General features: G+C 50.0%; 1 protein-coding gene across 1 annotated transcript in view; it reads right to left on the bottom strand.

Moving 5' to 3' along the window:
- Positions 1-26,200, bottom strand: part of canx (calnexin) — a 106,709-nt gene that overhangs the window by 34,896 nt on the left and 45,613 nt on the right. The window contains exons 8-11 of the mRNA XM_060927423.1: positions 24,125-24,314; positions 16,782-16,895; positions 16,166-16,322; positions 6,235-6,450 (exon numbers count right to left, since the gene is read on the bottom strand). Coding sequence (XP_060783406.1) covers positions 6,235-6,450; positions 16,166-16,322; positions 16,782-16,895; positions 24,125-24,314 — 677 coding nt within the window. The remainder of the gene's footprint in view (positions 1-6,234; positions 6,451-16,165; positions 16,323-16,781; positions 16,896-24,124; positions 24,315-26,200) is intronic.

Here is a 26,200-nt window from a genome sequence, read left to right on the forward strand (position 1 = left end):
CCCGTCCCTCTCTACGTCTCCCCCTTCCCCAGCTCTCTCCCTCTCGGTCCCCGTCCCTCTCTACGTCTCCCCCTTCCCCGCCTCTCTCCCTCTCTGTCCCCTGTCCCTCTCTACGTCTCCCCATGTCCCCGTCTCTCTCTCCCTATCCGTCCCTCTCTCCCCATCTCTCTCTCCCCGTCCCTCCCCATCTGTCTCTCTCCCTATCCGTCCCTCTTTCCCCGTCCCCCTCGTCTCTCTCCCTATCCGTCCCTCTTTCCCCGTCCCCCTCGTCCCTCCCCCGTCCGTCTCCGTCTCCCCCTCGTCCCTCCCCCGTCCGTCTCCGTCTCCCCCTCGTCCCTCCCCCGTCCGTCTCCGTCTCCCCCTCGTCCCTCCCCCGTCCGTCTCCGTCTCCCCCTCGTCCCTCCCCCGTCCGTCTCCGTCTCCCCCTCGTCCCTCCCCCGTCCGTCTCCGTCTCCCCCTCGTCCCTCCCCCGTCCGTCTCCGTCTCCCCCTCGTCCCTCCCCCGTCCGTCTCCGTCTCCCCCTCGTCCCTCCCCCGTCCGTCTCCGTCTCCCCCTCGTCCCTCCCCCGTCCGTCTCCGTCTCCCCCTCGTCCGTCTCGTCTCCCCCTCGTCCCTCCCCCGTCCGTCTCGTCTCCCCCTCGTCCCTCCCCGTCCGTCTCGTCTCCCCCTCGTCCCTCCCCGTCCGTCTCCCCCTCGTCCCTCCCCGTCCGTCTCCCCCTCGTCCCTCCCCCGTCCGTCTCCCCCTCGTCCCTCCCCGTCTGTCTCGTCTCCCCCTCGTCCCTCCCCGTCTGTCTCGTCTCCCCCTCGTCCCTCCCCCGTCCGTCTCCCCCTCGTCCCTCCCCCGTCCGTCTCCCCCTCGTCCCTCCCCCGTCCGTCTCCCCCTCGTCCCTCCCCCTCTGTCTCTCTCCCTATCCGTCCCTCTTTCCCCGTCCCCCTCATCCCTCCCCGTCTGTCTGTCTCCCTATCCATCCCCCCTCTCTCCCCCCCCGTCCCTCTCTGTCGCCCTCTCTCTCTCTCCTCGTCTCCCCTTCGTCCCTCCCAGTCCGTCTCCCACTCATCCCTCCCCGTCTGTCTCTCTCCCTATCCGTCCCCCTCTCTCTGTCTCCCCCTCGTCCCTCCCCGTCTGTCTCTCTCCCTATCTGTCCCCCTCTCTCCGTCTCCCCCTCGTCCCTCCCCGTCTGTCTCTCCCCCTCGTCTCTCCGTCTCCCCCCCTCGTCTCCCCCCCTCGTCCCTCCCCCTCTCTCCGTCTCCCCCTCGTCCCTCCCCGTCTCTCTCTCCCTATCCGTCCCCCTCTCTCCGTCTCCCTCTCGTCCCTCCCCGTCTGTCTCTCTCCCTATCCGTCCCCCTCTCTCCATCTCCCCCTCGTCCCTCCCCGTCTGTCTCCGTCTCCCCTCATCCCTCCCCCGTCTGTCTCTCTCCCTATCCGTCCCTCTCTCCCCGTCCCCCTCCCCGTCCGTCTCCCTATCCATCCCCCCTCTCTCCCCCTCCCCGTCCCTCTCTGTCGCTCTCTCTCCCCCCCGTCTCCCCCTCGTCCCTCCCCGTCTGTCTCTCTCCCTATCCGTCCCCCTCTCTCCGTCTCCCCCTCGTCCCTCCCCGTCCGTCTCCGTCTCCCCCTCGTCCCTCCCCCGTCCGTCTCCGTCTCCCCCTCGTCCCTCCCCCGTCCGTCTCCGTCTCCCCCTCGTCCCTCCCCCGTCCGTCTCCGTCTCCCCCTCGTCCCTCCCCCGTCCGTCTCCGTCTCCCCCTCGTCCCTCCCCCGTCCGTCTCCGTCTCCCCCTCGTCCCTCCCCCGTCCGTCTCCGTCTCCCCCTCGTCCCTCCCCCGTCCGTCTCCGTCTCCCCCTCGTCCCTCCCCCGTCCGTCTCCGTCTCCCCCTCGTCCCTCCCCCGTCCGTCTCCGTCTCCCCCTCGTCCCTCCCCCGTCCGTCTCCGTCTCCCCCTCGTCCCTCCCCCGTCCGTCTCCGTCTCCCCCTCGTCCCTCCCCCGTCCGTCTCCGTCTCCCCCTCGTCCCTCCCCCGTCCGTCTCCGTCTCCCCCTCGTCCCTCCCCCGTCCGTCTCCGTCTCCCCCTCGTCCCTCCCCCGTCCGTCTCCGTCTCCCCCTCGTCCCTCCCCCGTCCGTCTCCGTCTCCCCCTCGTCCCTCCCCCGTCCGTCTCCGTCTCCCCCTCGTCCCTCCCCCGTCCGTCTCCGTCTCCCCCTCGTCCCTCCCCCGTCCGTCTCCGTCTCCCCCTCGTCCCTCCCCCGTCCGTCTCCGTCTCCCCCTCGTCCCTCCCCCGTCCGTCTCCGTCTCCCCCTCGTCCCTCCCCCGTCCGTCTCCGTCTCCCCCTCGTCCCTCCCCCGTCCGTCTCCGTCTCCCCCTCGTCCCTCCCCCGTCCGTCTCCGTCTCCCCCTCGTCCCTCCCCCGTCCGTCTCCGTCTCCCCCTCGTCCCTCCCCCGTCCGTCTCCGTCTCCCCCTCGTCCCTCCCCCGTCCGTCTCGTCTCCCCCTCGTCCCTCCCCCGTCCGTCTCGTCTCCCCCTCGTCCCTCCCCCGTCCGTCTCGTCTCCCCCTCGTCCCTCCCCCGTCCGTCTCGTCTCCCCCTCGTCCCTCCCCCGTCCGTCTCCCCCTCGTCCCTCCCCGTCCGTCTCCCCCTCGTCCCTCCCCCGTCCGTCTCGTCTCCCCCTCGTCCCTCCCCCGTCCGTCTCGTCTCCCCCTCGTCCCTCCCCCGTCCGTCTCCCCCTCGTCCCTCCCCCGTCCGTCTCCCCCTCGTCCCTCCCCCGTCCGTCTCCCCCTCGTCCCTCCCCCGTCCGTCTCCCCCTCGTCCCTCCCCCGTCCGTCTCCCCCTCGTCCCTCCCCCGTCCGTCTCCCCCTCGTCCCTCCCCGTCCGTCTCCCCCTCGTCCCTCCCCGTCCGTCTCCCCCTCGTCCCTCCCCGTCCGTCTCCCCCTCGTCCCTCCCCGTCCGTCTCCCCCTCGTCCCTCCCCGTCCGTCTCCGTCTCCCCCTCGTCCCTCCCCGTCTCGTCCCTCCCCGTCTGTCTCTCTCCCTATCCGTCCCCCCTCTCCGTCTCCCCCTCGTCCCTCCCCCGTCTGTCTCCGTCTCCCCCTCGTCCCTCCCCCTTTCTCCGTCTCCCCCTCGTCCCTCCCCGTCTGTCTCCGTCTCCCCCTCGTCCCTCCCCGTCTGTCTCTCCCCCTCGTCCCTCCCCCTCTCGTCCCTCCCCGTCTGTCTCTCTCCCCATCTGTCCCCCTCTCTCCGACTCCCTCTCGTCCCTCCCCGTCTGTCTCTCTCCCTATCCGTCCCCCTCTCTCCATCTCCCCCTCGTCCCTCCCCGTCTGTCTCCGTCTCCCCTCATCCCTCCCCCGTCTGTCTCTCTCCCTATCCGTCCCCCTCATCCCTCCCCATCTGTCTGTCTCCCTATCCATCCCCCCTCTCTCCCCCCTCCCCGTCCCTCTCTCTGTCGCTCTCTCTCTCCCCCGTCTCCCCTTCGTCCCTCCCAGTCCATCTCCCCCTCATCCGTCCCCGTCTGTCTCTCTCCCTATCCGTCCCCCTCTCTCCGTCTCCCCCTCGTCCCTCCCAGTCCATCTCCCCCTCGTCCCTCCCCGTCTGTCTCTCTCCCTATCCGTCCCCCTCTCTCCGTCTCCCCCTCGTCCCTCCCCGTCTGTCTCTCTCCCTATCCGTCCCCCTCTCTCCGTCTCCCCCTCGTCCCTCCCCATCTGTCTCTCTCCCTATCCGTCCCCCTCTCTCCGTCTCCCCCTCGTCCCTCCCAGTCCATCTCCCCCTCGTCCCTCCCCGTCTGTCTCTCTCCCTATCCGTCCCCCTCTCTCCGTCTCCCCCTCGTCCCTCCCCGTCTGTCTCTCTCCCTATCCGTCCCCCTCTCTCCGTCTCCCCCTCGTCCCTCCCAGTCCATCTCCCCCTCGTCCCTCCCCGTCTGTCTCTCTCCCTATCCGTCCCCCTCTCTCCGTCTCCCCCTCGTCCCTCCCCGTCTGTCTCTCTCCCTATCCGTCCCCCTCTCTCCGTCTCCCCCTCGTCCCTCCCCGTCTGTCTCTCTCCCTATCCGTCCCCCTCTCTCCGTCTCCCCCTCGTCCCTCCCCGTCTGTCTCTCTCCCTATCCGTCCCCCTCTCTCCGTCTCCCCCTCGTCCCTCCCCGTCTGTCTCTCTCCCTATCCGTCCCCCTCTCTCCGTCTCCCCCTCGTCCCTCCCCGTCTGTCTCTCTCCCTATCCGTCCCCCTCTCTCCGTCTCCCCCTCGTCCCTCCCCGTCTGTCTCTCTCCCTATCCGTCCCCCTCTCTCCGTCTCCCCCTCGTCTCTCTCCCTATCTATCCCCCTCCCCCGTCTGTCCCCCCCTCCCCGTCCCTCCCCGTCTGTCCCCCCCTCCCCGTCCCTCCCCGTCTGTCCCCCCCTCCCCGTCCCTCCCCGTCTGTCCCCCCCCTCCCCGTCCCTCCCCGTCTGTCCCCCCCTCCCCGTCCCTCCCCGTCTGTCCCCCCCTCCCCGTCCCTCCCCGTCTGTCCCCCCCTCCCCGTCCCTCCCCGTCTGTCCCCCCCTCCCCGTCCCTCCCCGTCTGTCCCCCCCTCCCCGTCCCTCCCCGTCTGTCCCCCCCTCCCCGTCCCTCTCTCTCCCCCCCTCCCCGTCCCTCTCTCTCCCCCCCTCCCCGTCCCTCTCTCTCCCCCCCTCCCCGTCCCTCTCTCTCCCCCCCTCCCCGTCCCTCTCTCTCCCCCCATCCCTCACTGTCTGTCTCTCTCCCTATCCATCCCTCTCCCCCGTCCCCCTTCCCTGTCCCTCCCCATCTGTCTCCCTCCCCGTCTGTCTCTCTCCCTATCCATCCCCCTCGCTCCCAATCCCTCCCCCATCTGTCTCTCTCCCTCTCAGTCCCTCTCTCCCCATCCCCCTCCCCATCTGTCTCTCTCCCTATCCATCCCCCTCTCTCCCCGTCGTCCCTCCCCATCTGTCTGTCTCCACCTCATCCCTCCCAGTCTGTCCCTCTCCCTATCCGTCCCCATCTCCCCGTCTGTCTCTCCCTCCCCATCAGTCCCCCTCTCCCTATCTGTCCCTCTCTCCCCGTCTGTCTCTCTCTCCCTGTCCATACCTCTCTCTCCCCATCTCCCCCTCGTCCCTCCCTCCCCATCCATCCCTCTCTCTCCCTATTCGTCCCTCTCCCCCGTCTGTCTCCCCCTCTCTCCATCTCCCCCTCATCCCTCCCAGTCCCCCTCTCTCCCTATCCATCCCCCTCTCCCCGTCCCCCCTCCCATCTGTCTCTCAGTCTCCCTATTTGTCCCTCTCTCCCCGTCTCCCTCTCGTCCCTCCCGTCTGTCTCCCCCTCTCTCTATCTCCCCCTCATCCCTCCCTGCCCCCCTCTCTCCCTATCCACCCCCCTCTCCCCGTCTCCCTCTCGTCCCTCCCCATCTGTCTGTCTCCCCCTCTCTCTATCTCCCCCTCATCCCTCCCCGTCTGTCTGTCTCCCCCTCTCTCTATCTCCCCCTCATCCCTCCCTGCCCCCCTCTCTCCCTATCCACCCCCCTCTCTCTCTCCCCTCGTCCCTCCCCATCTGTCTCTCTCCCTATCCATCCCCCTCTCTGTCTCCCCCCCATCCCTCTCTCTCCCTATCCATCCCCCCCTCTCTCTCTCTCCCTCCCTCAGTGTCCCCCCCCCTCCCCGTCTGTCTCTCAGTCTCCCTCCCCCTCTCTCGGTCTGTCTGTTTCCCTCCCCCCGTCGATGCCGACCCTCTTGCCCTGCCTGATCCATTCGGATGTCCTACTTCTAGTTCGAGTCTCACCACCTGGAATCCACTCTGCTGCTGAGGATGGCCCCAAATGGACAGTCGAAAAGATCCAGGAGATTACAGTGCTTAGGACTGTGATAGTATGAACAGTCTTGCACTCAAGTCTCTATCAGTGAAGCATTAATAATTTCAATAAGAGACTTTATTAAAACTATAATGAATTTCCCAGTTACACAACTGCACTGAATCTCATGGCAATTTTAATAAAATTAATAAAAGTCCTGTTAAAGGTCAAATCCGCATTTTAACATGACCTAACTGCTTCGAGTGCTGGGGCTTTGAAAAGGCTTGTAATAAGACCTTATGGCTCCAATAAACACACATGATGAAATTCTTCTCAAATTAATCTGTGGTGCAATGACAGATCTCTGAGGATGTTTTGAAGGGGCCTGGATACAAAACCTTTCAAAACAGCCAAGATAGAATACCAGACACCCAGCGCAAGAAACAAATATTGTTCCACTTCACACAGAAATAGCAAGAAACATTGAGTACCTCAGCTGCTCCCTCTGCGGCTTTCTTCAGACCCCAGCCATCCTCTGCCCACTTATCAGCAACGTTGCGATCTGATGTGATGAAAAAGTTGTCGAAAAAGATGTCCGAGGACATGGACCAGAGCTCCAGGCCCACGGCACTGACAGGTGTCATGCGGAACGGATGCAGATCCTCGAAGTAGTCAGGATTGGGGATTTTCCGGGGCTTCCACACTCCCTAAAGGTAACGAGGTAAAATTCAGCACTTTTCCAGAACATTTTAGGTGATAAATGGTTTCCAAGACAGACATCACACAAGATTCACATTTCATTTCAACACTTAAAGCTTTACAATGCCCCAGGAAGTATATACACTGAACCAGGGTTTACACTCCAAGTCAAACGTCAAGCTCCCAGCTCCCTGACTTTTCCCAGATTTATTTAAAAAAAAAAAAAAAAAAAAAAAAAGGAATATCCAGGACTTGCATTGAACAGAAAACCAGGCCGTCTTTATACTGAGCAGACAAAAACCAGCCACAGTATTTTAAACATCGATGTGTAAGCTTGACAAATTCACAAATGCTTTCAGTACAAAAATTTTTCCACTGCTGAAACCTAGTGAAGCACTGCATGGAAAATATTTCCATTTTACCAAAAAGGCAACTAAAATTTAAAACACGCTACAAACAAAATTCCCCAATATTCCATGACTTGGCCCAAAATATGATCAAATCCCCTGACTTTCCATGTCTGGAATACTTTTTAAAATTCCACAATATTCTCGAAATTCCATGACCTATGGGAACCCTGCTGAACATATCGAATACGTTATTTCAAATAAACAGCTATGTTCTAAACATGAATGACCGATGCACAATTTTTTTTTTAAAAGAAAACTTACACTCTCCACTGTTTATTGATTATCCTTAGTAACTGCCTGGTCAGGGCAGCGATGGTTTAAATTAAGCCAATAGTTTGTTTCCATTTTGGAAATAAAACTGAATTTATTAGAAAATAAATCACTTGCTCAAATAAACCAAGAGGAGATAACATACAGTGGTGCTTGAAAGTTTGTCAACCCTTTAGAATTTTCTATGTTTCTGCATAAATATGACCTAAAACATAAGATTTTCACACAAGTCCTAAAAGTAGATAAAGAGAACCCAGTTAAACAAATGAGACAAAAATATTATACTTGGTCATTTATTTATTGAGGAAAATGATCCAATATTATACATCTGTGAGTGGCAAAAGTATGTGAACCTTTGCTTTCAGTATCTGGTGTGACCCCCTTGTGCAGCAATAACTGCAACTAAACGTTTCCGTAACTGCTGATCAGTCCTGCACACCGGCTTGGAGGAATTTTAGCCCATTCCTCCGTACAGAACAGCTTCAACTCTGGGATGTTGGTGGGTTTCCTCACATGAACTGCTCACTTCAGGTCCTTCCGCAACATTTCAATTGGATTAAAATGCATATCACGGGTAAATTCAAGAGCAAGATCAATGTAATTCTCCTATTTTATATTAAACTTTGGTCAAATATCTAACATTCTGCATTCTCTGCAATTTTTTTTTTTACCTTGCGCAATACCAGAAAAATTCAGTTGAAATCAAGCCATCTGAGGCGAATTGGTCTGCCTCTTAAAAAAAAAAACAAAAAAAACAAACAAAAAAAAAAACTTGGCATTTGAATTTCCCGGTGAACATTGATTTGTGACCTCATCTGCGGGACGCCTCCCTCTGAATCCTATGTCAGCGCTGGTTTATGAGAAAACGACCTGGTGGTTTTCTGCAAATTTCAACAATGTTATCGCGTAATTATTAAGGCCCCGGTCACACCGCCTGAACTTTGCTGGAGCGTTCCTGGAGCGGTGAAAAAAAAATTCATCACCACTCGTAACCGTTCACCAGACATGTGGACTCGAGTCATGTGACTTGGACTCGAGTCAGACTCGAGTCACCATTCTGATGACTTGAGACTTGAAATCCCTAGATGAGGAATGACTTGCAACTCGACTCGGACTTGCACGCTGTTGACTCGAGACTTGACTTGGACTTGACAGTTTTAGCTTGCAATGACTTGGCGTATCAGGTATAAATATTCTTCCCCCCTCGATTTTGAATCCAAGTACACTCATTATTTGAATGCGGTGTAGCTCCTTGTCCTAGGCTACGGCAGCTCGATCCACTAGCACTAGGTGTCACTCAAGCACTTCAACCGGTTCAAATGAAAAACCAAACGGTGACGGGCAACGAGGACGCTGAACACTGATGACGCTGAATGATGAACGGATGGATAAAAACATGATTCCCCACGTAATTTCCTTTGGATTTAAAGAATACTCCAATACAGATGGCAAACGCATTGCTACGTGCAGAACATGTGGAGCCACAATTTCGGACAGCCAGTCAACCACATCAAACTTCGTTCGTCACCTGAGGCTGCATAAGGACAAGTAAGTAACAAAGCTAGGCTACAGCTAGCAATAATCTGTACAGGCTAGTTGGTGGCTAGAAGTGGAATGTGTTAATGTATTAACGCTGTCAAGGATTTGTTTTGCTGAATATAAAAAATAGTGAAGTAATTTTTTTTTATTGGATTGCTTTTGTGTTCAGTCTAGTGTTAGATTATGTGGACTAGGCTACCAGTTAACACACATTGGGAAGGCATAGCCAGAAGGTGGTGCTTTGGTCAGAGCAGAGAACGTTTACAAGATTGTTATAAAGGCTCTGGTCAGAACGACACAGACTTATGATAAGAACCGGACAGCAAAGGATAAAACGTGAATCAAATAAACAGTTACCCAGGCTGCAAACTAAGTATGTAAAACAGAAGTTCGCTCTTTGCAATGGGAAAGTCAGTGCTGGTCATGAAAGGCATTTAAACCACTGAGACGAGAGGACTAGCAATGCAAGTTACAGTAAACCAGGCGTTTAACTGTTTGCTACGTACTGCACCAAGTCGTGGACGCTGTGCGATGTGTGTTATTAGTGCTGGGATTACGTGTCATCAGAGACATTCAATTCTATTCTCTTCCTCTCTCTGGTGTCATGTAGGCAATGTGAATAATGGGCCATTTGGGCTATGTAAAATGTAAGCTCAGCTGGCGTTTTATAGCGCAGTACATCCCGACAGATTGGAGTGTAGCCTACTCCGACGCGAAGCATTATCCCACAGTCTTACCCAAACGACAGGGCACACAATGCCTCTACATACTGTAGCATGGCTTTACCAGTGCATTTATTAGTCTCTGGCGAGAAACCAAATTCGCCAAAAGCACGCAACTTGGATCTGGAGGATTCCGCTGAACATTCTGAAATTCACAACAACTGTTTATTCTACTTTATTATACGGCTCTCTAGAATGTTGCCAGGGCTTCATTCTCACATTCTGGCCAGAGCCCTAGAGGACTCTGATTCTGGCTACATCGTCACAACGTTCTGTGTTTACTGAGGCTACCGGTATTTTAGCGAGTGTTTAGTGAATGCATTGTGGTCTAGCTAAACTGCTTAAGGGAACATCCTGGCTGGCTTGTATTAAATGTTATACTGTGTATAAACAAATATGTTCAGATTAAATGAACTCAGACTTTGATATTGAAAATGATAAAAACATGTTAATGTCTACATGATTAAAAACAGAAAACAAGTAGGCCTACTAATTTTACATTTTTTTTCTTGTTTAGATTTGCAGAATATCTGAAGAACAAGATCATCCCAAGTGAGACAGAGCAGCCGTCCATTTCTGGATTCCTTACTGCAAAAGATAGACAGTACAATGCTACCCACCCACAACAAAAAGCCATCACAAATTCAATACTAACAGATTTGGTCATTGGGTGCAACATCCCTCTCTCAGTAGTGGAGAACAGATATTTCCGGAATTTTTTGTCAGTTAGTTGGTCTCTCTCTCACACACAAACGTACTCAAGTCACGTTGTATTGTGTTAAAGGCATGTCATGTTGTATGTTGGGACAGTGCCTAACTTCAGAAGGAAAACCATTCTTTGATTCTAAAAGTACACAGATCATCTGTTAGCTTGGACTTTGAGTTTCATGTCTTAAAATGCACATGAAAAGCATTTTTATGTGAAAAATGACATGAATGAAATGAAAAGAAAATGATTTTTGTTACACAGTACCAGTACTAGTTTTGTTTAGAATTTTGTTTTAATTTCTCACTAATTTTCCAATAAAAAAATTTAAGGAAATGGTCATACTTTCACTCACTCATTCTCACACCCTTAGCCTCAGATGTACACTGACTCACTCAAACTAAACTCACTGAAAATTTAGGATGCTTTACTAACGTTAACTAACTAATCATTGTCTCCTCTGAGATTCTTTGATTGTCTTGGGGCACAAGCTCTAAAACATTTTAAAATGGAAAAGAATGGGTGTACTGTAGTTACTTGTGCTGACTCTATGAATCATTGACATTACATTTAGCAGACATTTTTATCCAAGGTGACTGGCAAAGGAGGACATACACTGCAGTGTGGAGAGGTAATACATTTGTGATCAAAAAGGTGTTGATTGCCTGTAGAATAAATGGTGACTTGTTAGGGACTTGGAAAAAAATGAGACTTGGACTTGGACTCGACTTGGCTTGGGTAGGACTTGACTTGGTCAAAAGTGCCTTGACTTGTGACTTGACTCGGACTTGAGTGGTAGGACTTGAGACTTACTTGTGACTTGCACATTAGTGACTTTGTCCCACCTCTGCCGTTCACCACCGTTTAACAAAAGTTGGCCCCCGTTAAAGCAACGCCGTATACGCTCGGCCACCGCTGATGTTTCTCGAGGGGCCCTCCTACCGCTCCGAAAGTTTTGAGCTGCACAAAATATCGCGAGCGGTGAGGAGGGGGCAATTTTCCGCCCCGGCAAAGTTCACCCCCGCTCCACCAACGCCCAGTCAAAGTTTGGCACCGCTAGACGCAAGTTCGTGGACGCTTGGGTCCGCTAGGCCAACGCAGAAATCTTGAACGCTGGACCACCGCTGCTTCGCCAGCGTTGCCCGGGCGGCGATTAAACGTTGCACAAACTTCGGTGGAGCGGTTGTAAGCGTTTTACGAGCGGACACAGGGTTGCTGGAATGGTGTCAGGCGTTGAAGCAGCTATCCATGGCAGCGATGAACTTTGGTTTGGCGTTGGTATAGAGGTGTCGGAGCGGGACCAGAATTTGGCTATAAATACGGGGAGAAATGGACCAGGAGCTCATTTGGAATCGAGCTGCCGTTGAGTTCAGACCTCATCTATATCGAATTTGCTCAAAGTTACAGTAAAACTATCACCATGGATGCTGAGAGACTTGCTATGATTGGTGCACTAGACCAGCAGCAGAATCAGAACCTCCTCAGATTGCAACAAGCTGTTGACAGAAGGAGAAGAGAGAGGAGGAGAGACAGAGTTGTGTGGGTCAGACAGTGGATACTGAGAAGGCCTGAACATGGACTGTATGACAAGCTGATGGTGGAGCTTCTATCAAAAATCTATCAGAACTTGTATCAAAACGATCCGTTCAGCTCCGTAGTCACAAGCGGTATGCCGCTAAACCAACTTTATACCCCCGCCGAGCCAAAGCCCGCATGCGCAGAACGCCGCTATACCAACGCTCGCGTCACCGCCAAACCAACGCTCGCTACCGCTCAACCAAGACTAAAGCAACGCCGGCTTCAGCGGTGCACCGCTAAGCCAACGCCCGTGTTTTCGATTTTTTTCCCCATTTTGTGCGCGGTGACTAGCGTTGTCAAAATTCAGCCCCCCCTTCCCTACCGTTCAAGGAACGCTCCAGCAAAGTTTGGGCGGTGTGACCGGGGCCTAAAATGGTTAACAAATATATCGTAGGAGGGTGTAGCAACACCAATCTTGATGGGATTAGGACTGGACAAAGAGAAATGGGAGCACTTGGTTTACACAGGCTGTGCATTGAAACCGTGCAAAGCTCACACAGCCTGCTGGTGCTTCCGCAGACAAAAGTCACGAATCTGGCTCCACACTCCCTTGGGATTTTTCCAGATGCATTTTATTTTATTTTTTTTCCTGCTGTAGACAGATGGCCTTGTGCAAAATTACCCTTCTGGAGGAGTGTGTAAAGGGACATACTTTCATATTTAAAAACACCATGAAATTGGTCCAGAATATGCACTTTAAGGTCAGGACTTTGACTTGGCCCTTCCAAAACATTCACTTTATTCTTTTTTAACCATTCTTTGGTAGAATGACTTGTGTGCTTAGGGTCGTTGTCTTGCTGCATGACTCACCTTCTCTTGAGATTCAGTCCATGGACAGATGTCCTGACATTTTCCTTTAGAATTCGCTGGTATAATTCAGAATTCATTGTTCCATCAACAATGGCAAGCCGTCCTGGCCCAGATGCAGCAAAACAGGCCCAAACCATGATACTACCACCACCATGTTTCACAGATGGGATAAGGTTCTTATGCTGGAATGCAGTGTTTTCCTTTCTCCAAACATAACGCTCCTCATTTAAACCAAAAAGTTCTATTTTGGTCTCATCCGTCCACAAAACATTTTTCCAATAGCCTTCTGGCTTGTCCATGTGATCTTTAGCAAACTGCAGACGAGCAGCAATGTTCTTTTTGGAGAGCAGTGGCTTTCTCCTTGCAACCCTGCCATGCACAACATTGTTGTTCAGTGTTCTCCTGATGATGGACTCATGAACATTAACATTAGCCAATGTGAGAGAGGCCTTCAGTTGCTTACAAGTTACCCTGGGGTCCTTTGTGATCTCGCCGACTATTACACGCCTTGCTCTTGGAGTGATCTTTGTTGGTCGACCACTCCTGGGGAGGGTAACAATGGTCTTGAATTCCCTCCATTTGTACACAATCTGTCTGACTGTGGATTGGTGGAGTCCAAATTCTTTAGAGATGGTTTTGTAACCTTTTCCAGCCTGATGAGCATCAACAACGCTTTTTCTGAGCTCCTCAGAAATCTTTGTCTGTGCCATGATACACTTCCACAAACATGTGTTGTGAAGATCAGACTTTGATAGATCCCTGTTCTTTAAATAAAACAGGGTGCCCACTCACACCTGATTGTCATCCCATTGATTGAAAACACCTGACTCTAATTTCACCTTCAAATTAACTGCTAATCCTAGAGGTTCACATACTTTTGCCACTCACAGATATGTAATATTGGATCATTTTCCTCAATAAATAAATGACCAAGTATAATAGTTTTGTTTCATTTGTTTAACTGGGTTCTCTTGATCTACTTTTAGGACTTGTGTGAAAATCTGATGTTTTAAGTCATATTTATGCAGAAATGTAGAAAATTCTAAAAAGGGTTCACAAACTTTCAAGCACCACTGTATTCCCCCCAGCCCCCACATAAAGCCCCACTCCAAATTTTCCCAATTTGAATTGGTTGCTATGGAAAAAATAAGTTACAGGAATCCCAAAATGTCAAAAAGTACAACTCCTTTAGTCACTTAACATAACTGACGTTTCGTGAAAAAAATTCCTAATAGTTTGAGTTATGCTTCAGAAACTAAAATGTTTACAGACAGACAGATAGCTATATCCCCCCGCATTATATGCCGGGGGGGGGAATGATAATTAACTGCGCACGCGCACCAAAAAAAAAAAAAAGTCTGCAGATGTGCATCTTGCTGATCAACCAACTGAACTAGCAACGAGGAATGGAGAATAATGTACAGCTTTAATATGATGTTAACAGTGAACATAAAAGATGCCAACACTGCAAGCCCAGTGGGCAAAGAACACACAAACTAGCTGCAAAACCTAAAGTGTATGAAATACCCCTAAACCCCCTTTTTTTCCTTGTACAAATCAATGATTCTGTTGATTGACCATGTGTTTTCGAACTGTAGCTAATCCAAAATACCATAAATTGATGGAAAATCAATAAAATGAGCCAATTTTCAGGGAATCTGCCCAGACTGAACCAGAAGATCCCAGAGGAGTGTGACATCACACGTGTAACAATTCAAGTATCAATTTTGCTCATGTGTGCAGCAGTCTCCATATGGAATCACGTTTTCGAGAGAATTCTGATGGTGATTGGAATTCTTGTGTCAGATGATTATCAAGGGTATTCAGGAGTAAATGGCTATCTTTTCAAGCCCCCAAGATGAGAAACTGCCAGTTCACTCAGTTCATGACTATCTTCTTCTGTAGCGTGCGCAAGCTGGAGATAGAGGAGACAGCTATGCAGAACACAGTAGTTGCCTTTCATCATGTTTTCCTGAACAAAACTAAAAACAAATCGAGTCTTGCAATATTGCAATCTGAGAGCATTTAACACACTTCAGTTAATAATTGATTGCGTGGGCATTTTTCTTCCTGTTAAAGTGCATCAGATACAAGACCGGCTGACGTGAGCGTGTAAACGTTGCTCATAATCCTGTGTCTGGTGCAGTGTGTGTGATGGGGGAATTGACAAACCATCCAAATGTCAGATCAAATGTCATTTATTAAAGGGGTACCAAATATATACAGTTGCTGATGTGACAAAGTAACGTATTCTTAAGTATTCTATCAAATTTGTATACTAGAAAACAACGAAATATCTTGGTAATTGTAAATATAATAGTCGGTACGCTAAACGGCACAAGAGTCGCCATTTTTAAAAGACCGTGACGTCAGCCCTACCCACTGCACTAGGAGAGAAGCGTGTAATCATGGCGTCGGGCGCATCAAGTGAAAGCGACAGCTCTGTCGAATCATATGAAGAGATCCCGCAAGACACACTGCAAGCAGGCTATGGCTTAGAAGGGTACCAGTTTGAACCTAGGAGAGGTACTCTCGACTCCGGTGATGAAATAAGAGAAGAAAGCTCGGATGACGGCGAGGATGAGACTGATGCTGACCATGGGCATGGCGAGCGTGGGGCAGAGCGTCTGCGTGCAGGTGACACGGCGTGGTGCCCGTGCGGAAAATGTAACGTGGAGTTGCTCACGAGTCCAGCAGAATTTATTTGCTGCAATGAGATAGGCGCCACCCGTGGACTTGCGAAATCGTCGTAAGAGGCAGAAACAGGTATTTCACACGTGCTATTTCCAACCTCAATGAGCCAACACAACTGGGCACATACATACGTCATGAGTGTTACGCAGAGAAAATGAACGTGCATTCTGATTTGATAAAATTAATATCATGGCGGGCTGTTCAAACTGCGGAAATAGTTTGCTCGAGCTACTTTCAAAACACTATAACTTTCCAACCTTAGAACAAAAAACTTTTGTAAGTCTTGAATAAGGTTCATCAATGTGTGTTTTATTGTTATATTTACTCTATATATTGCCCTCTGTCCCCCTATAAATAAATGGGTTTCTTTTTGCTCCAGTAATTCCCATATGGCTGTTCTGGTGATGAACACTTGATGAATCAGATTTATTATTAGTAGGCGACACAATCTGCCTGCTTGGTTTACACAAACCTCACCCACGGTCACTTTAGATTAGCATAATTTCTCAGAAATTTGTCAACCGGATGTCCTGTTGTATATAGATTTGAACATCCAAACACAGCGCTTTCCCATCGCTATTTTCGTACGATTCCAACAACAATATCCAAGTTCAGCGAGTAAATAAGCACGGAGTCAGATGAACCGAAATGACCCAGATAACCGGGGTTCCATGCGTGACGTCATGCGAGATTAGCCCTGAGGCAAGGCTGCCCTTTTCTGGGATCCAGACGCCGCGATTTATCGATAGTTTTGTGCTTGATAAAATAATATCCCCCCCCCACTTTATTAATTCATTTTGGTCATTACTAATGATACATTTTAAAAGCATTACAACAAGGCATTACATACACTAAGATTTAAATTTTCACCTTGTGAACACTAGAGAAACAAGATGCTCACTAGAGAAATTAGATAAATCTCATCTCATCTCATCTCATGTTGACCTTTTTCTAAAAAGTCATTTGATGGCTTGGGAAGATTTTGGGCCGTTACCTGATAGTTGGGGTTGTCGATCATTGGTGGCTTCCACTTGCCCTTGTAGTTGGGGTTGTCAATCACAGGTCTTTCCCATTTTCCACAGCCTGGGGCAGACTCGCAGGCAGGGTTAGGGATCTGAGGCGCCTCCCATTCACCGTCCATATCCTCATCCCTATAGAGAGAAGCGAGAGCATATAGGACAGAAAATTACAGATGCAGAAATGGATAGTAAGGGGAAAAAGAAAAAAAAAAAAAAAAAAAGATAATGGGTGTGCGTGCACAATCTTATTCCTGCACTCATTTGAGCCTGCTCAAGGGAGATGGACTTAATTGAATTCAGACCTGCATCTGGAACAGCACATGGCCCTGGAGTCCTCAGGCCATGCAGCTAAAATCTCAGAAATGGCCCAGTAAAGATGGATCGCTTTTCATCTTCCACATCATTTAAAAAAAAGGGTTATGCAGAGATTTTAGCACCCAACTTCAATCCTGAGCACTTTATACTATGCATCTTGCACCAGTTCATCACTTTCTATTGTGAAATCAGATTTAAATATGTAGTAGCTTTCACATTTTGCTTCCCATTTTATTTTAACATGTTGGGAGCTAATAAAGGGAGTTGGAGCTTTACCAGTCCTCTGGTTTGATGGCATCAGGGTCACCGATGTACTCGGGTTCATCGTCCAGCCAGCCATCAGGTTTCACTGCATCTTCATCACTAATTTTAGCTGGAGCATCCTCATCCCTGCGAACAAAGAAAGATAGGAGTGTGCGCATCACGATTGTGTGCCGGAGATGAGAATATTGTAGAAACAAAACATTTCGATGATGCACATTATTTATATTTGGGATTGCGATCAAAAGGTGAACATGAAGGGTAGATCAGAATTTCAGCTTTCACTTGTTTTTGAAACTCACACATTTCTCCCGTGATCAGAAATATTGGAACACATGCCTGACAAGCATTTCTTGTTGCCCATAGTGTGTCTTTTTAGATTGTTTAAACGAGACAGTCAATGACAGCGTAGCTCACTCCGGCCCCGTCTACTCCAGACGGAACGATCTAAAGTGGGCCACGTTGCACAATCAATGCTGCAAACTATATATAGAAGCTATATCCACCCTAGGAATACCTACTTATTTGCCAGAAAGAATCCAAAACGGCAAGGAATTGACCGAGAAGCAGCAATTTTTGTTGAACTGCTCATTAAAGCTTAATTAGCCCATAACTTTGTAATTAAGCAAATCTGGGTAGAAGTTATATGCACCCTAGGTACCCTGACTTTCATGCCAGAAAGAATCAAAAATCAGTGAAGAATTAAGGGAGAAGCAGGGATGTGTGGGGAAACTACTTGGCTCGTTAGGGCTTAATTACTCCATGTCTTCATTATTAATTGCAATTATGCAAATACAGATAGAAGCCATATGCACCCTAGGCAGACCTACCTTCCTGCCAAAATCCAATTAAAAAAAAAATCAATGAAGAATTGAGAGAGAAGAAGCAACTTGTGAAGTGTGGATGACACTGGATGGACAGACGGACAACACATGATGTGTTGTCGGCCAGACGACCTAACAATTAAGAGCTCCGAATATCTACTCTTGGTACGAGCCCTGGGTCTCACCTTTGAGGACTGCATTATTTGTTCAAAAGGATAAACCAACACAAAGACCAGAGAGCTGTCTATGGGAGAAAAGCAAGCCACTGGGCACAGCCAATACAACAACTTGGAATGTCCTGAACAAGAGGGCTCTGAAAGCACAATATCCCCCGCTGGCAACTATGCCATAACTCTGGTAAAATGTGACTGAACGAAATTACAATATCCGTATTACGGACATATAACAAAGAATCCTGTCAAGTTCCGTGAAATTCCTCCAAAAATTGTGAGAAGAGTTGATTCCAGAAGGCAAGTACCCTTCCCGGGAGGGAGGGAGGGAGGGACGGACATCACCATGATATAATCCCCCTTCAGGCCTTTCAGCTAGCAGGGTACAAACATTGTGAGAGGAGTTGATTTCAGAAGGAAAACACACTCTCGTGGAATTGTCAAATTATACTTTTGTTAACCAAGGGCTGTAACTCTGGTAAAATGTGACCGAATTTAATGAAATTACAATACACGTATTACCAACATAACAATGCCTCGTCAACTTTAGTTAAATTCCTCCAAAAATTCTGAGAAGAGTTGATTTCAGAAGGTGAGCACCCTTTCCTGGGACAGACAGAGCATAATCCCCCTTTGGGCCAGCAGGGAATAAAAAGCAAGAGAAAATCTCTCATGTCCTAACAACCAGACATCAAACAGGTTGGTCTCTTGGAATTAAAGGAGAACTGAAGGCAAATTTTATCATTATAAAAATTCTCTTATTTTATTAAATATAGGAATGCATTTTTGATAACCATTTTGTCACTGCTACAGTATAGCAAGTTGAGTGTTTGAAATATGCTATGTAATATAGCAGCCCATGTGTCAAAGTAATGGCCGTAAACGAAATTTGTTGAGACCTCTGCAAGACCTCGTAGGACGGAAGTAAAACGTACAGCGGAAATCCAAGTGACCAACCCTGTGTCGGGGGGGGGGGGGGGGGGGGGGGGGGGCCTCGCTACTCCCTATATGGGGAATTACTATATAGAGGACTGTATAATGAGCTCATTGGTAAAAATTTAAAAAAAAAAAAAAACCCACACCTTTCAGACACTAGTCCGTCGCGTTGGTATTTACGTCATTACTGTCGCACAATTAAAATGTGCCAGACCAGTCGGCTGGTGGGTTTTCAAAATAATAAAAACACATGCATGTATCCCCTCCTAGAACTGCCACCTTATTGTAGTAGAGGAGTTTGTGTGCTTGAATGATCCAAGGAGCCATGTTGTCAGGGGCATTACGCCCCTGTTAGGGTCTCCCAAGGCAGACAGGTCCTAGGTGACAGGCCAGACTAACAGCAGTTCACCAAAACCCCTTATGGATAACAATCTATCAAGGACCGTGACGTCGCCCGGTATGGCGCAGCCGGGGCCCCCACCCTGGAGCCAGGCCCGGGGTTGGGGCTCGTATGCGAGCGCTTGGTGGCCAGGCCTTTGCCCATGGGGCCCAGCCGGGCTCAGCCCGAAGCGGTGACGTGGGTCCGACCTCCTGTGGGTTCACCACCCACAGAGGTAGCCATAGGGGGCTGGTGCAGTGTGAATTGGGCAGGAGTCGAAGGCAGGGGCCTCGACGACCTGATCCCCGAACACAACAGCTAGCTGTTGGGACATGGGATGTCACTTCGCTGGGGGGGGGGGGGGGGGCTTGTGCGGGAGGTTGAAAGGTACTGGCTAGAGATAGTCGGGCTCACCTCCATGCACAGCTTGGGCTCCAGAACCCAGCTCCTCAAGAGGGGCTGGACTCTCCACTTCTCTGGAGTCGCCCATGGTGAACGGCGGCGGGCTGGTGTGGGCTTGCTTATAGCTCCCCAGCTCAGCCGCCATGTGTTGGAGTTTACCCCAGTGAACGAGAGGGTCGCCTCTCTGCTCCTTAGGATCGGGGAGAGGGCTCTTGCTGTTTGTGCCTACAGGCCGAATAGCAGTATAGAGTATCCGGCCTTCTTGGACTCCCTGGGAGAGATACTGAGAGGTGCTCAGACTGGGGACTCCATTGTTCTACTGGGGGACTTCAAACGCTCACGTGGGCGACAACAGTGACACCTGGAGGGGCATGATTGGAGGAACCGCCTCCCCGATCTGAACCCGAGTGGTGTTTTGTTATTGGACTTCTGTGCTAGTCACGGTTTGTCCATAATAAACACCATGTTTGAGCATAGGGGTGTCCATAAGTGCACGTGGCACCAGGACACCTTTGGTTGGAGGTCGATGATCAACTTTGTCGTTTCATCGGATCTCCGACCCCATGGTGGGGTTTACATTAGACCGTATCAGCGGATCATCAGATTAACGTTTTTAAAACGATTAGCATGCACACAGCAACGCCAATACACGGATACGCTCGGCTCCGCAGGCATCCTGCGCTCCAAATCACTCTGCCCTGAACAGCGAGTGCCCTCTGGAGGGTGCGCACTCCGGCCCTGCGCAGCTCACAGAGCGCGCGAGTGAAGTGCACGAGCAGTGATTCGGGACTGAGCCGCTGTGTGTGTGTGATCCTAGTGCATATCGGGCATGCACTTACCACTTGCAAGTGGAAGGATGGCAAGCCTAAAGACAACCATAACTACACAATGGGCAGTATTTGCATCAGTATTTGCAGCATTTTCATACTTTTATACTCTTTAATGAAAGGTGATACAAGGCGGAAGTCCGCGCCGTTTTTCAGCAGTCGCGTCACATGACCAACGCCAGCAAATCAGGAAGGTGGAGGTCACAGTGACGTTGTCCAATGACGACGCCAGCTAGAGCTCAGCACAGCGTATCCGCGTATTCTCAATGTTTACACAGCACCGGACCAGACACGATCTGGATTGAATATGTGGACCCTGGCGGATTCCCGTTTCCCGGCATTTTAATGTAAACGGACAGTGCATCCGCGAAGAAAACGAGACAGATACGGTCTAATGTAAACTTGGCCTATGTCTTGGACACTCGGGTGAAGAGAGGGGCTGAGCTGTCAACTGATCACCACGTGGTGGCGAGTTGGATCCGCTGGCGGAGAAGGAAGCCGGACAGACCTGGCAGGCCCAAACGTATGGTGAGGGTCTGCTGGGAACGTCTGGCCGAGCACGCTGTTGGGGAGGTCTTTAACTCCCACCTCCGGGAGAGCTTCTCCCAGCTTCCAAGGGAGGCGGGGGACATTGAGTCTGAGTGGACCATGTTGTTCTCTGCCTCCGTTGTCGACGCAGCTGTTCGGAGCTGCGGCCGCAAGGTCTCCGGCACCTGTTGTGGCGGCAATCCCTGAACCCGGTGGTGGACACCGGAAGTAAGGGATGCCATCAAGACGAAGGAGTCCCATCGGGCCATGTTGGCCTCCGGGACTCCGGAGGCAGCTGATGGGTATCGGCAGGCCAGGCATGCCGCAGCTCGGGCAGTTGCGGAGGCAAAAACTCAGAACTGGGAGGAGTTCAGTGAGGCCATGGAGAACTACTATCGGTCGGCCTCGAAGAAATTCTGGCAAACCGTCCAGTGCCTCAGGAGGGGGAAGCAGTACTCTGTCAACACTGTTTACAGTGCAGGTGGGGAGCTGTTGACCTCGACTGGGGACATTGTCGGGCAGTGGAAGGAATACTTCAAGGATCTCCTCAATCCGACAGTTACGTCTTCCATTGAGGAAGTGGAGGCTGATGACTCAGAGGTGGGCTCGTCCATTACCCAAGCAAGCTCCTCAGTGGCAGGGCACCGGGGGTGGATGAGATTCACCCCGAGTATCTCAAGTCTCTGGATGTTGTGGGGCTGTCTTGGCTGACATGCCTCTGCAACATCGTGTGGCGGTCCGGGACAGTGCCTCTGGAGTGGTGGTCCTTCTTTTTAAGAAAGGGGACTGGAGAGTGTGCTCCAATTATAGGGGAAATCACACTTCTCAGCCTCCCAGGGAAGGTTTACTCCAGGGTACTGGAGAGAAGAATTCGGCCAATAGTCGAGCCTTGGATCCAGGAGGAACAATGCGGTTTTCGTCCTGGTCGCGGAACACTGGACCAGCTCTATACCCTTCATAGGGTGCTCGAGGGTTCATGGGAGTTTGCCCAACCAGTCAACATGTGCTTTGGAGAAGGCATTCGACAGTGTCCCTTGTGGTATTCTGTGGGGGGTGCTTCGGGAGTATGGGGCTCGGGGCTCTTTGCCAAGGGCTGTCCGGTCCCTGTATGAACGGAGCAGGAGTCTGGTTTGCATTGCTGGCAGTAAGTCAGACCTGTTCCCAGTGCATGTTGGACTCCGGCAGGGCTGCCCTTTGCCACCGGTTCTGTTCATAATCTTTAAGGACAGAATTTCTAAGCGCAGCCAGGGGCCGGAAGGAATCCTGTTTGGGAACCACAGGATTTCATCTCTGCTTTTTGCGGATGATGATGTCCTGTTGGCTTCTTCAAACCAGGACCTTCAGCATGCACTGGGGCGGTTTGCAGTCGAGTGTGAAGCAACTGGGATGAGAATCAGCACCTCCAAGTCAGAGGCCATGGTCCTCAACCAGAAAAGGGTGGCTTGCCCTCTCCAGGTTGGCAGAGAAGTCTTGCCTCAAGTGGAGGAGTTTAAGTATCTCGGGATCTTGTTCACAAGTGAGGGAAGGAAAGAGTGTGAAATCGACAGGTGGATCGGTGCGGCCTCCGCAGTGATGCGGTCGCTTTACCGGTTCGTCATGGTGAAGGAGCTCAGCCAAAAGGCGAAGCTCTCGATTTACCGGTCGATCTACATTCCGACTTTCACCAATGTTCATGAGCTTTGGGTAATGACCAAAAGAACAAGATCGCGGATACAAGCGGCCGAAATGAGTTTCCTTCGCAGGGTGGCTGGGCGCTCCCTTAGAGATAGGGTGAGAAGCACAGTCACTCGGGAAGAGCTTGGAGCAGAGCTGCTGCTCCTCCACATCGAGAGGAATCAGCTGAGGTGGCTCGGGCATCTCTTTCGGATGCCTCCTGGACACCTCCCTGGGGAGGTGTTCCAGGCATGTCCCCCCAGGAGGCGGCCCCGGGGAAGACCCAGGACATGCTGGAGGGACCATGTCTCTCGGCTGGCCTGGGAACGCCTCGGTGTTCTTCCCGAGGAGCTGGCCGAGGTGTCTGGGGAAAGGGAAGTTTGGGCTTCCATGCTCAAACTGCTGCCTCCGCGACCTGGCCCCGGATAAGTGGAAAGACGATGAGACAAGACATGCATGTATTTGTGACAAATCCATATTATACTGAGCGTATTTCCCCACATTAATAAATACAAAGTACCTGCATCTTTCAGTTGTTTTTTTTTTTTAAATCAAGGCTGAATACTTTCTTCTTTGCCGCTGCCTTTTATTAAATCAAATTTGAGACTTTTAATTTGATTTCTTTCAGCATGACCACAATGCATGATGGAAATATATTGCTTTGGTTAGTGACCATTATTGTACACTACTTTTCGTGATGCATTGTGGGATACTTTGAGTGCACTACATAGGGTGTAAATAATCCTCACTAAGGTTTCGGACAGCACAACAAAATGGCATCCTCGCTACATAGTGCCCTATATTGTGAGTAGGGAGCGATTTCAGACACAGGGCAACATCTGCCAACGTTGTCAAAAGACACACCCCCTCTTTCGAATGCTGATGCAGTCAAGCCAGAAGTTTTGATTGCCATCAAAACAAACAGGAAAGTTTGAAAAAAAAGTAGGCAGTAATCGTCATTTAAACTAGTTTCTGTGGAATATTTTGTTTGGAAAACAGCTTTCAAAATGGCAGCACTGACACCTGGCTGACACTTCACGTTTCGAAGTCTCGCACAAGTCTCGTGAAGATCACACGGATAAGCGACGCCTGCCATGGACCAAACTAACTAAATTCAACATGGCTAAAAACTGAACAGGCTGATAAGTATAATATTTAATTGCAATTAGTTGCCAACACGAGTCACGATATAAGGTTACTAAAGCCGAAAACATAATTGAATAACACGTTAAGAAATAATGCAAGTTTAAAAATGACTTCAGTTCCCCTTTAAAAATCATTCCAATACCATAGGTTATCCAAGTGTGATAATGTGCCATGTCACAAACCACAAGTCACCTCAAACTGGTCCCATAAACATGACAGAGTTCAGCGATTCTCAGTATCCTTCCCAGTGAGATCTGAATACGATAGAGCGCCACAGGGATGTGGAAGAACATTGTGAAATCCATGTCATGTAGAACAGAGACTGTTCCGAGAGCAAAAGTGATCCTACTCAGTGTTACTATTGTGCTTCTAATAAAGTGACCAGCGAGTGTATATAAACTGCAGTTCCCAGACAACCAAAGCACAGGACTGGTAGGGCAGAGCACACAATATAGGTTAAGTTCATGCTTGAAGTCAAACAAACAGAACATACCAGTCCTCAGGCTTAACTGCATCTGGGTCCTGGATCTTGGGTCTCTCATCCCAATCCTCAGGCTTGTGGTCATCGGGATCTTCAATCTCAGCGGGAGGGTTTATTGCAGGGGTCATATCATTGAGCAGACTTCCACTGTTGACCACCGTCTGGTCAATCAAGATCTCAAAGCTGTTGTCTGGGTTTAACACTACAGGGAACAACACACGGCAGGGCACTGTTAGTTAACGCAATACATGCAATCTGTAGAATTACATTCTGTAACAAGGAGCTGGGAATTCTTGCATTTATTGACTTGATGTTAGCACTCCTCCTGTCCTAGTCACTATTTAATAGACAGCGAGTTATTATAAGCGTCTTTCATTCACAATTATTCGCCAAAGACGAAATGAAGATCAGTGAATAATAACTGAGACAGTCAAGGTTAGTCACTGAGCCTGAGGCAGATCATTGTTTTAGTACAAATATGCAGGTGGGTGATTAAAAAAAAAAAAAAAATTCAAACTTCAATAGTGACATGCAACTATAACGCGTGTAGACTTCTCACTTACCTACGCCGAATCACATAAAATACTTTGTTTTGAAATGGATAAAATCAAAATTCCACCTTACCTTTGAATAGTTTTAGACCAAACTTCGTAGCATCTTTAGTGCTTTTAGGAACAGCATTTTCTTTCATAATTTGTATAACCCTGATTCCAAAAAAGTTGGGACAAAGTACAAATTGTAAATAAAAACGGAATGCAATGATGTGGAAGTTTCAAAATTCCATATTTTATTCAGAATAGAACATGGATGACGTATCAAATGTTTAAACTGAGAAAATGTATCATTTAAAGAGAAAAATTAGGTGATTTTAAATTTCATGACAACACCACATCTCAAAAAAGTTGGGACAAGGCCATGTTTACCACTGTGAGACATCCCCTTTTCTCTTTACAACAGTCTGTAAACGTCTGGGGACTGAGGAGACAAGTTGCTCAAGTTTAGGGATAGGAATGTTAACCCATTCTTGTCTAATGTAGGATTCTAGTTGCTCAACTGTCTTAGGTCTTTTTTGTCGTATCTTCCGTTTTATGATGCGCCAAATATTTTCAATTGGTGAAACATCTAGACTGCAGGCTGGCCAGTTCAGTACCCAGACCCTTCTTCTACTCAGCCATGATGCTGTAATTGATGCAGTATGTGGTTTGGCATTGTCATGTTGGAAAATGCAAGGTCTTCCCTGAAAGAGACGTCGTCTGGATGGGAGCATATGTTGCTCTAGAACCTGGATATACCTTTCAGCATTGATGGTGTCTTTCCAGATGTGCAAGCTGCCCATGCCCCACACACGAATGCAACCCCATACCATCAGAGATGCAGGCTTCTGAACTGAGCGCTGATAACTTGGGTCGTCGTCCTCCTCTTTAGTCCGAATGACATGGCGTCCCTGATTTCCATAAAGAACTTCAAATTTTGATTCCTCTGACCACAGAACAGTTTTCCACTTTGCCACAGTCCATTTTAAATGAGCCTTGGCCCAGAGAAGACGTCTGCGCTTCTGGATCATGTTTAGATACGGCTTCTTCTTTGAACTATAGAGTTTTAGCTGGCAACGGCAGATGGCACGGTGAATTGTGTTCACAGATAATGTTCTCTGGAAATATTCCTGAGCCCATTTTGTGATTTCCAATACAGAAGCATGCCTGTATGTGATGCAGTGCCGTCTAAGGGCCCGAAGATCACGTGCACCCAGTATGGTTTTCCGGCCTTGACCCTTACGCACAGAGATTCTTCCACATTCTCTGAATCTTTTGATGATATTATGCACTGTAGATGATGATATGTTCAAACTCTTTGCAATTTTACACTGTCGAACTCCTTTCTGATATTGCTCCACTATTTGTCGGCACAGAATTCGGGGGATTGGTGATCCTCTTCCCATCTTTACTTCTGAGAGCCGCTGCCACTCCAAGATGCTCTTTTTATACCCAGTCATGTTAATGACCTATTGCCAATTGACCTAATGAGTTGCAATTTGGTCCTGCAACTGTTCCTTTTTTGTACCTTTAACTTTTCCAGCCTCTTATTGCC

Source organism: Neoarius graeffei, chromosome 8 (assembly GCF_027579695.1).
Source record: "Neoarius graeffei isolate fNeoGra1 chromosome 8, fNeoGra1.pri, whole genome shotgun sequence".
Taxonomy (NCBI): Eukaryota; Metazoa; Chordata; class Actinopteri; order Siluriformes; family Ariidae; genus Neoarius; species Neoarius graeffei.